Source organism: Eleutherodactylus coqui, chromosome 5 (assembly GCF_035609145.1).
Source record: "Eleutherodactylus coqui strain aEleCoq1 chromosome 5, aEleCoq1.hap1, whole genome shotgun sequence".
Taxonomy (NCBI): domain Eukaryota; kingdom Metazoa; phylum Chordata; class Amphibia; order Anura; family Eleutherodactylidae; genus Eleutherodactylus; species Eleutherodactylus coqui.
In genome coordinates this window covers 167,190,989-167,203,030 of record NC_089841.1, presented here as the reverse complement: position 1 = coordinate 167,203,030, position 12,042 = coordinate 167,190,989, and the positions used below count along the sequence as shown (strand labels likewise).

The window sequence follows — 12,042 nt, the reverse complement described above, 5'->3', positions numbered from 1 at the left end:
CAGTGCTGGGACCCGGGGAGAAGATGCGGCCAGGCTGACGGCGCGTCTGAGGTGATGTATGTGTGCAGCTAAGGCTTAGATTTGACTTTGACAGTAGGATTTTCTACTGTCAAAGTTGGATCGCACCGCACGAAAACCGTGTTTTCGTGTGGTGCAACGGTAGGGAAGGCACCATAGGGAAACGTGGGCTACAAAACCTCACGAGCAGCGTGTATATCGCCGGACCCACAAGGTATTTGTGTCGGGATTCCGCATGATACAAACATCACATGTGTGAAGGAACCCATAGGAAAGCATGGGCTTCTCATACATGCAATTTGTAGCAACGCTACAAAATTGTGCAACTTTATCGCCCATGTGAACGAGGAGTTATACTGAGACAGGTGAGGGAGGAGCCTAAAAAGCCACTTATGTTCACATGCAGCTGAAGTCCCTCCCATCCGCGGTCACGGTCAATTTACCGTAAATCATTTGGCTACTGGCATCTTAGAATCTGAATGACCGCCGCTCAGCCCAAATGCGTGCAGCAACTGAACGGCGAACGACAATATGTTTGCTTCAAGTTCATCGTTCAGTTTCGGCAGGCAGGGAACGGAGCAACGCATCGACCGGTGTAAACAGGTAGCCGCTGTTTACAACTGCCTGTTTACTGAGAATGGAGGTGGGCCGGAACGATCCCCGATGTACTCCTCCTCCATTCACTAAGTGACAGTAATCTGAGTAAAGCGCACAGGAACCACCCCTCGGGCGTCTGCGCCCAACAAGTCAGGACCCTTACTTATTCCTGTGTACCTGAAACATCCTGGAGGCCTCCGGTGGGTCATGTGATGCTATTCTGACCACCTGAGATCTCCTTTGCTTCATGTGTTCTCAAGACATTAGTCTTCCCGTCAGCTTAATCCCTGTGATTGACCCTACCACACAAGCTCTTCATAGGGGGAGGGGCACAGAAACAACTGCCGGTATCAGTTAGTACTGACGATTAGAGGCCCTTGTCACACAGTTATTATGAAGGACATTCTAAATGGTTACAGAAGGTAATAGCAGTGTCCCCCTAGCAGACAGAGATGGTACTGCAGCATAAACGATGGTCGATGAGCTGATGGCTTAGTGTAAATAGCAGCTGTTCAGTTATGGCCCGCATGACGATCACATGACATCAGGTCCAGTTGTAATCTCTGTCGCCAAGGGAAGTGCGGCTTCCCACCATGGGTTTTTATCTCAAATGGGTCGGCTTCACACAGGTGATAAAATCCCGTGAGATTTGTGCGCTGTGAGACACAAATCCTTCTGATTGGGGTCAGGCACATGAGTGATGCTTCCCTGCACAGCAACGCGATGCGGGAAACAAATCGCAGCATGTTCATCTCCCTGCCTGATCTCGTATCGCAGCCCCATTGTTCTCCGTGGGGCCGGCGGCAGCATCGCACCCCGTTAGGTGCCGACAATGCGAGGTCTCCCATCCAAAACAATGGGAGACCTCAATGATTACTCCTTTCCCGCACTGATGCGAGGCGGTTCTGACATGGAAACTTCTCACAAGCGCGTAATGGTGCCGGGTTTACCAGTCTGATATCACACTTGGCAACGGATGTCTTACAAGCGGATGGGAGGCGCTCTTTATTCAAAACCACCCCCATCACTTCAGTGACTTTTGCGCTTCTCCGGCGCTTGTTGGACACGATGGAGGATCGCGAGTGTTTCTCTTTGATTTCAATGGTGACGATCACATGACTCATCGTACAGCACCCGTGTGCGTGACCGTCCTGTTGATGAGGGGGCGGGGCGTCCTGAGGGACATTAATGGTGATGATCACATGACACTCATCGTACGGCAGCTATGTGCGTGACCGTCCTGTTGATGACGAGGGGGCGGGGCGTCCTGAGGGACATTAATAGTGATGATCACATGACACTCGCGCTCATAGTTCGGCAGCCATATGCTTGCCTGTCCCGTTGATGATGAGGGGCGGGGCGCTCCGAGGGACATCAATCTGCTGCGACGTTTAACCCCACAGCGCCCCCGTCAGGAAAAACTGTTGCTGCGAATAACGCCGTCCAGAAGAATAGAGCTTACCTCCCTGCGGGTCCTGAGCGTCTCGCAACGTACAGAACTCCAGCGAAATGTCCGCTTGTACGCCCGCAGCCTGGCGCCACACACACCGGCGAGCGCTGAGAAGCCTCGGCTCCATATTGCACTGCGGACGTGTGATATTCGCCACGCCGCGACGCATTTAGGCGCGAGTGAAAATATAGTAACTGCATCCCGGGAAAAAAGTGTGAAGCGCAGACGACGCGGCTGGCGGCGGGGACCGGTGGAGTCTTGGCACATCCCGCTGACAAACAACAGGCAATGTGTTCGAAGGAGCTCCCAAACACAGCGCCACTGGCCTGCCGCGGGCCGCACACCGGGGAAGGAGCAGTGATCCTCCCCATTACTGCGGCCGGCATACAGTACATACCACCACCGGCTGGACAGTCACCTACCGGCCGGGTGACTGCACCAACCTGTCCGCATTGACTGGCAGGGCTGCACTACAATGCTGACCGTGTGTCCCCAGCCGGCCGGTAGGGGGAGCTAGTATAGTACAGGTCCTCCCGACAGTCCGGCAGGCCATGTTCCGTTACCTCGGTAAGCCCTTGACGAGGCTCTGCAGCTCGGACAGCAGGTGGTAGTGCCGCTCCTGCTGCCGCGTCATGTCGCTCGGCTCCTCATACATCCCCAGGTAGGCGGCCATGGCAGCTAGACTGCCGCTAGGATAACATGCAGGTCACGTGACGCAACAGAGCTGGTCACGTGACTGCGCAGGGCGGTTTCCGGCTGTAGAGTGACGTCACCACGCTGGTCACCGGTGCTGTGAGGAGACGGGGGTGACGGCGGACGCTCCGTATATTACCGCGTACGACGACAGCGGCGGCGGCTTCCTCTCCTTGTGTAACTCATCCCACAAGGCCGCCGGGAGACCGTACTGTATTACTACGTATCCAACACACCCGACTGGCGGAATAGTGAAAGTACCATATATAATAATGGCGGCCGGGTGGTCGTACTTACAGACAGTAGGGGGCTGAAGCTTGTCGGCTACACCACGGCCATCAGAGCACGTCACCGATAAGTACAATCACGGTGTAGCGTGCATCCATGTATGTACGGACGTAACCCGCGCCGCATGGATCACCGGCCTATTGTCTGTATTACATTCTACGGAGCATTACCAGAATGGCGTGATCTGCGTGTTACACTGTGGCCGCGGCGGTCTTCCTGCAGGGGGCGCTGTGACAGTGACATCAGTTGCTCCTCGCTTTTTTTTTTCCTGTGTGTGAAAAACGCAGTGAATATATAACAAAAAACTGCGTCCGCACTAAAGACCGGCAGTGGAAGTGTGGTGATCATCATGCACTATCGCATACATCAGTGTGAATGACCCCCCACTGATGCCGTAACTGGCTGAGCTACGGAGTACTCGCCCTGGGAAGGGCGACCCCACTCATTGGTGGCTTACCACCCTTATACACCTATTGCTTCCTAACATGCTACATGTAATAAGAAACACAGAGAAAAGTAGCCCACCCGTTTCCCCCTCTTCAGTGGATAAAACTGTTCATCAGGGGGAAAGTATAAGGGTGACCAGACGTCCCAATTTAGGCGGGACAGTCCCGCTTTGGGACCCTGTGCCCCGCTGTCCCCAGGGTCCTTAAATGGGACACTGGGTCACAATGAAGGTGATTACCAGCCGGGGTGTTGCGGCTCCCCAGCTGGTAATCACTTAGTGACGCCTCTGCAGGATACACACACTGACAGCAGTGTGTGCACGCAGGATCCGCCTCCCCTCTCCTCATTGGTTCTGCAGGAAGAGAAGGGAGGAGTCCAGACACACACACACTTCCATGCGCAGCAGTGCCGAACAGAGGAGCAGCAGCACTTTGAGGAGGAGGTTAAGTATATTGGTCTTGGGCTACTGTGGGGGTCACTATTACTACTGAGGCCACTCTGCACATGGCAGCGCACCTCGAGCTGACGCAGGGCTCACACACACACACTTGTATTTTTTTAACGCGATTGTCAATGGGACTTTAATGTTAAAAACACATCGCAAGTTTCTGCTGTGTGATTTTTGTGTGATGCGGTTTAACATTAGAAAGCCTCATTAACAATTGCGTTAAAACGCAGCGATATCACAATCGCCAGTGCGCAGGAGCCCTCAGGGTGTGTTTACACGTGGCGGAAATCCCAAAAATATCTGCAGCTGATTTCATACGGTGCGGCGCTCCATACCGTGCGGCGCTGCATACCGTGCGGCGCTCCATACGGTGCGGCGCTCCATACGGTGCGGCGCTCCATACCGTGCGGCGCTCCATACCGTGCGGCGCTGCATACCGTGCGGCGCTGCATACCGTGCGGCGCTGCATACCGTGCGGCGCTGCATACCGTGCGGCGCTCCATACCGTGCGGCGCTCCATACCGTGCGGCGCGGCGCTCCATACCGTGCGGCGCTCCATACCGTGCGGCGCTCCATACCGTGCGGCGCTCCATGTGGTGCGGCGCTCCATACGGTGCGGCGCTGCATACCGTGCGGAGCTCCCTACCGTGCGGCGCTGCATACGGTGCGGAACTCCATACCGTGCGGCGCTGCATACGGTGCGGCACTCCATACCATGCGGCGCTCCATACCGTGCGGCACTCCATACCATGCGGCACTCCATACCATGCGGCACTCCATACTGTGCGGCGCTCCCCCTCACCTCCTCCAAAGGCTTCCCGCAGTCAGCGCTCTCCAGTGGTCTGGTCAGGTGAGGCCACTACTAGCTGCTTGTAAATGTAAGCCGGGGAGCGCTGACAGCGGGAGCCTTCGGAGGAGGTGAGGGGAGCGCTGACAGCGGGAAGCCTTCGGAGGAGGTGAGGGGAGCGCTGACAGCGGGAGCCTTCGGAGGAGGTGAGGGGAGCGCCGTATAGTATTAACTCACCAGTGGGACAGATTTTGACTGTTTCTTGGATGCAGAATTTGCTCCATCTTTTTTGAAACGGCCCTGTACTTTTTATAACGACGGAGGTACCATCATACATGGTGACAAGCCCCGCCCCTGACCACACCCCTTTGTCCCACTTTGACCCTGGGAAAATCCAGTCCCCAGATGTCATCTATTTGTTAAGGAGGTGTGCAAAGTATCTGAAGCTGCCACCTTCACCTTAATACCTCCCCCCCTCCCCCAAAGAGGGAGGATTGTGCTGGGATGTTAGATAGGGGAAAAATACCCCGGGCCTCCGTGATCAAAACTGTCTGAAGGAAAACCGTCCTTTGCTGCCCATCACAGCTCAGCTTTCATTTCAGAGACCACTCCGATGAGCTCTGATTAGTTGCTATGGGCAACAAAGACATTTTCTTTTAGGCATGCTTGCTTGTTCTTTTTTTCACCCGAATGTTTTATGTTTTTTTTACTTTTTGTTTTTTAGACACACTTGAAAACTCCAACATCCAATCTGCTGATTGGTGGTAGAATACACTGCAATACTTCTACAGCAGTGTAAAACTAACCCTGCCTCTGGTCCTAATAGGTGTACCCTAGGGTAATGGAGGTCCAGGGGCCTAATATGTGTATAAAGATGACACACCCGTGGGCCATTGTTAGGGGGCGAGAAAAAGCTACATCCTTTGTCTAACCACTTCTATGCTGTGGTCACTCTTGGTGTTAAAGGGCTGGGATCGGAGTTCTCTGATTGTGGCTGATGCTGCAGAGTGGATCTGCCACCCGCTGCTAATGGGGCAGTGAGCCTGCATCCGCACAGAGCTGTACATCTACAGCAGAGCTTGGGAAGAGGTTAAATGTGAACATTTTGTTTAAAACATGCAGCTTTTTCTTTCTGACACACTACAACTAGTGCCGTCTTTACCATAGAGGTAGACCACTGCACTGCTATAGGAATCCTAGTGAGAAAAGGCTCGGCACTGAGCAGTCCCTTCACAAGAATATTCTGCTATTGTTATACCTGCAGCCACCACCAGGTGGAGCTAACAGCATGTACATTCAAAACGGACTTCTGAAACTATCTTGGCAAAGAAAAAACAGTTATTTTTTAACACATAGAGTTTACCAACCATGTAACCCAGAAAATCCTAAAATAACCGCAGGATGTTTGCTGGATGTATGGAGTTGTATCTTATGTAAGACAGGTACCCATGCATGACTTATTATTTTTGTATGTGAATAGCAGAGGTGTGAAGATAGTGTTAGAGGAGTAAGGACAGAAAGATAGGCGCAGTTAGTTGTTGATGGCCTCTAAGGCTTTCTGCACACTGGTGGGATTCCTGCAGCGGAGTTCGACCCCGGTGCCCGGCCAATGACCCCAGCGTACCTGTCCGGCATCTGCGAGCTCTGCACTTGTGCCCACCAGCAGTCCATCGCGCATGAGCAGTAGCCAGCACTGGAGCTTATCCTACGATACTTCCGCAGTGCTCAATGGAAGCCGGCCATGTGTAACCCACACAAAATTGCAGCATGCCACGATTTCTTCTCCGCGAGCGGAAAATCGCAATCGATTTCCGCTCGTGGAGATGAAATCGCATTTTACCATTGAATGCTATGGGCTGTGTTCGCTGCAGAGTCCGGAGTCGGATGTCCGCCGCGGACTCCGCAATGCAAATATGCCTGTGTGCAGGAGGCCTAAGGCTGCTTTCACATGGGCTACAAAAAAAATGTGATTTAGTAGCGATGTGACAGTACTACAAAAAGCATGTATATAAAGCCCATGTTTTCCAATGGATTCCTTCACATTAGCCATGTTTTATCTAATGTGATGTTGCTAGAAGAAAAAAAAATAAATCGCAGCATGCTGAATATTACTGCAGTTTGTGATGTTTCCCTATGGAGCCTCCTTGGTTATCGCATCGCACGTACTTGCGATTTTCTTGTGATGCGATACATACATTTTTAACATTAAAAACTCCAATTAACTTTCTCATGATAAAATTGCGCGGTTTTATCATGCAAGAAATCGCGGGTAGCAGCAATGCGATGCAACATTTTTCGCAAGAAAAAGGCATCACTGACGCTACAAAATCGTGTGTACAAAGCTGCGATATCGCAGTTATATTGTAGCAGCGATATCGCTGTCGCCTGTGGGAAAGAGGCCTAAAGGAAACATAACTGCTAGTATTCACCCACCATAAAGTTACATCTAAGTCATATAATGGCCATGAATGCAGTTATTCCTCATGTTCACACGGCAGTTTATTCCAAAAAGTCATCCGAAACTTTAGTAACGCTATACCAAAACTATTGTATGAACCCCCATGAAGAGATGAGCGAGTATACTCGCTAAGGCACATTACTCGAGCGAGTAGTGCCTTAGCCGAGTATCTCCCCGCTCGTCTCTAAAGATTCGGGGGCCAGCGCCAGTGACAGGTGAGTTGCAGGGGGGAGAGAGATATCTCCCCTCCGTTCCTCCCCGCTCTCCCCCGCTGCTCCCTGCCCCCCGAATCTTTAGAGATGAGCGGGGAGATACTCGGCTAAGGCACTACTCACTCGAGTAATGTGCCTTAGCGAGTATACTCGCTCATCTCTACCCCCATGCCATTGCAGCTATTATGTCATTTTTTCGGCGCAGCCTTCCAAGAACTATAACTTTCATATTTTCCTGTTAATATCGCTGTACGAGGGTTTTTTTCCAGGACAATTTGTATTTTAATAGTAGGGACACAGTCATCACCTGTGAGGCCCATAAACTAAAGGACCATTTACACTGAAAGATAATCGCTCAGACGGCAGTTTGACAGTTTTGAGCGATCATCTTTGCACAACTCTGTAGTTATTAGCTACTTAAGAGCTAATGCAGGCGGAGCGGGATACCGCCGCGATAGCTCTAAGAACAAAGCAGCTGTTTTCATTGTTCTCGGAGCTTTCAGCTGGTGTCCCGCTGACAACTGCCAGCGGGATACTAGCTGAAAGAATACTATCAGCGCCGCCCGCTGAGAAAATCAGTGTGCGGCGCTGATAACAGTCACCGATGAACGAATAGAGCACGATGGCCGCCTGTTTAGACAACAATTATTGCTCAAAAGATGGCTTTTGAGCGATAATCGTTGTGTCTAAATGGGCCTTAAGCTGCGGGGCTTAAAGTTGAGGGAACAGGTAGTGTGGGGAGGTATCTTTCATACTCATCACGAATTTCACACATCATCTTGACTCTTTCTGTATGCGCAGCTCCCATTCATCTTTATGGGAGCTGTGCGTGCAGTTAAGCTGCTGCCAAGCGCAAACTTTGGGAGGACTTAGCGCTGGAACGGGGAGTCCAATGAGTATGAAAGACACCTCCCCAGACTTCACGTTCCCTCACCTTTGAGCCCCACTGCTTAGTTTAGGGGGCTCCAAGGCGATGACAGTGCCCCTTGAATGAACCATGTAATGCATTGAAAATCTTCGAACTCATTTTTAAGTGGGGTGGAATGGCCAAAAGGCACAATTCTGCCATTGTTTTTTGGGTGGGCTTTGTTTTTATAAGGTTCACTGTGCAGTTAAAATGACATGTTGACATGATTCCGCAGGCCAGCGTGATTATGGTGATGGCAAATTGTAATTTCTTTGTTCCATTTCTTATTTTCCACATGTTATAATGCCAGATACATAAGTGTCCCAGTAATACCAAATTTATAGTTTTGTTTTATCACTTTTAAAAAATAACATCCTTTAAAAATAATGCCTTGTCCATTTCTGATTCCCACAACATTTTGATCTTTTTGTCGCTTAACCTGTATGGGAGCTTGCCTTTTTTTGCAGGGTGAACTGTAGTTTTTGGGGCACATATGACTTTTTGATACATTTCTTTTGTCCAATTTTTCGGGATACATGGTGACTACAAAAAGAGCAGTTCTGGCTTTGTGCATTTTTCCTTTTTTTTGTGTTCACCGTGGTGGATAAATAACATCTTACTTTAAGGCCTCATGGCCACGGGCCCGCATGGTTTTCCAGTGCTGAATCCCGCAGCGTATTCCACCCGGCCCGCAGACATGAGGCCAGAAAATACAGTATGCTCAGCTGTCCGGACGCTGCTGGACTCTCCCTCATCACGGCTGGATCTTCTTTCTTCTGCTGGCCGATGCGCTCGCAATCCACACGCCAGGGAAAAACTGACATCCACAGGTATTTAATTACCCACGGGTGCCCAATGATTCCCTACGGGCATGAATCACACGCGCAGGATACCCGCATGGTTTTGCTACTTTTTTTTTCTCCGTGGACATCGGGCCTAATAGTTCAGACTTCACTGGTCTATTGTAGTAGACACTGGCGCAATTTTTTTAAAAACCTTCACTGGCTTTTCTTTTGTTTTTAGCGCATCTAATTAAAATATTTTACAATAAACAACATTCCAATAATATACATATATACAGTATACATAGTATGTCAAAAAGTAGGCTCTATTCAAATTGGAGAGTGGGATGCCAACGGTACCAATGCCAACGCGTGTTTTAAATGCGGATGCAAGGTGTTTTTCATTCAAACACACCTCACATCACTTCTGTGAAATTGCAATCCTCAGTCGCGTGTTTCATGCGCAATAGAGGATCGCAGGTGTTTTCCATTGATTTCAATAGGAAAGATCACATGGCACTCACATGCACATCGCCATGCAATGTCTTTAAAGGTCCCACTGAAAACAATAGGCTAGGCATTCTGAGGAAAGGCCAAAAGATAGGAGATGCAGCGATGTTTAAACTCAAAGCCTCAGTGCGAAGGGAAAAAAAATCATTTGTGACATAACTCTTTTCAGAAGAATGGAGTTCATATTCGTGCATGTTTTGTGCATCTCACAACACAGGAAACGTGCGTGAGATTCTCGTGTGCATGTAGCTTTAAGGAGCTAAATCACAGCGTAGAACTTATAATAGAGTGGAAATGGAGCTAAAAAGAGTATCCCTGATGTACAGATAGCTGTGGGAGAATGTAACTTAGACCAGCGCTGCTGCCTACGTCTAGTTGCAAATTGTAAGCATTTTTTTTCTCTTTGTACGCAGAAATAAAGACAACATGGGCAGTCCATCAAAGCAGGAGGAGGACACACAGATCTCTGCACCGGAGGTCAGCCATCACCAGCTGGAGGAGAGCAGTTGTAGTCCCGCCAGCACTGGTGTGGAGAAACATGTGCGGACACCAGCTTCATGAGGATGAGGCCTGGTGGCAGCTGTGCAGTCAACGGCTGCCTCTGACCCAGCAGCGCAAGCCAACACTGCTCTGCAGCAACAAGTTGTCAGGCTGCTGGATCAGAGGCAGTCAGATGACTGCGAAGATGCCTTTGGATGCACACTAGAGCCCATGTTAAGGCATGTGCCAGAGGCCATGTGAGCCGCCATGCAAATTTACATTTTGTGCTTTCATTGAGGCCACGTTACATAAGCTCGCAATCCATGTCAAGGGTCCTCATTCTGTTGTTAGTCCCTACCTGAAGCTGGTAAAAGGAAAACGGTTTGGAGGGCTGACATGATCGGGCTTCTTGAATAGAATCCATCTGCCACGGTACTTCTCTCTGGGCATTCAGAAAGTGGTCCGCACATTAAACTCTCGCTTGAAGTCCTGATGCTGTAGGCCTACGCTGTGGGTTCAGATCCAGTGCAACAACTTGCGTGGTTGCTTCATCAGGATCATCCTCCACAGTCCAACTCGCATCATCGGTCCGGCAAAAATTGGGCAGATCCACGGTGGCTTGAATTACCGAACACACGTTCTTCGGTTCCATCTGAATAGTGCCCAAGAAAACTTGCCACTTACTGGTTAGAATTCCAAAGGCACGTCGCGCCCATGTGAGATGGTAATTGAAGACCCGTCTCCTGGTGTCCAACGCTCTTCGCAGAAATGGTCACAGAATGTGAGTTGTCAGGCCAAAGCCCTCATCCACACAATAACAATAGTATCAGCAGTATCCCACTGTGAACTGATAAGGCTGATTGTTCTCTTTCAGCATGCTGAAAGAGAACGATCAGCGACTCGTTAACGAAAGCTGCACAATGTCAGTGCAGTAAGACCCAATGATTCTCGCTCAAAAGATGTCTTTGAGCGAGAATCGTTGTGTCTGAACCACAATAGCGTGCAGGAGATAAGCTGTCATGCACAGCAACAGGCAGACTGTGCAGTGAACGTGGTAAGTGCATGTATGGGACCGGTGCACTCATTCTTCCAAGGTCTTGGCAATGCCCTTGTCTATTACATTATGTTAAGTATTCTGTCCCCCACAAAGTAGTCAGAAGCCGTGGCGACATCTGAGCTCCTTATCATATCCCGTTTAGAACTTGTTTGCTACCGAAATGTTTCTGAACCCCTTTCAAGCCTTGTTTTACTACTTTTTCACATCAAATTGAGAGATTTGCTAATCATTTGACTATTCATAACCAACATCTGGCTCAGCTCTAAAAAAAATGTTGTTAATTATGTTCTGAATGTACAGCAGACAAATGCAAATAAAGCCCTGACATAGTATAAAGAATCTATTTACTGTTTGTACTGATCTCTAATTAGGAACTTGCTCATTCATGAATCTGTGTGACCAAGAATGACTAATCATTTAATGCTTAAACCGATAAAATAAATTGATGTATGGCTTGCAGTGCTCCACATGGCCACTAGATGGAGCTCACACACCATTCTCTGACAGTACCAAATATAAACACATTTTTATGTATTGATGTAGGGAGCCGTGTTTTTCTGGCCTTTCCCACTGAAATATGCATCTCTTTTTATAAATTGAGTTTCTTTGCTGTATGTGTTACTCTAGTTTGCATTAATTTGGCAAATAATGAACAGATTTTTACGTGCCAGTAGCAAAACGGGGTATGAGGAAAAATATCTTCATCATAGTTTGTAATATAATTTGGTGCATACAGAATATTTCCACATACCATGATGTTACAGCAGCACAAGTGACAGATGGTCTAGAGGGAAAGGTTTGCATTTTTGCAGATGACACAAAAATCAGCAACACAGTAGACATTCAGGCGGTATAATATAGTGGTTAGGGATTTCGTTAAAGTACAGCAATAGAGTATATTTTGAAAA

At 49.2% G+C, this 12,042-nt stretch overlaps 1 protein-coding gene across 1 annotated transcript in view; it reads right to left on the bottom strand.

Annotated features, from left to right (window-relative positions):
• LOC136628060 (protein DGCR6-like) overlaps positions 1 to 2,789 on the bottom strand; it is a 28,240-nt gene extending 25,451 nt beyond the window's left edge. Inside the window, exon 1 of the mRNA XM_066603672.1 lies at positions 2,629 to 2,789. Coding sequence (XP_066459769.1) covers positions 2,629 to 2,738 — 110 coding nt within the window. The 5' untranslated portion in view covers positions 2,739 to 2,789. The remainder of the gene's footprint in view (positions 1 to 2,628) is intronic.
• Between the last annotated feature and the right edge of the window lie 9,253 nt (positions 2,790 to 12,042).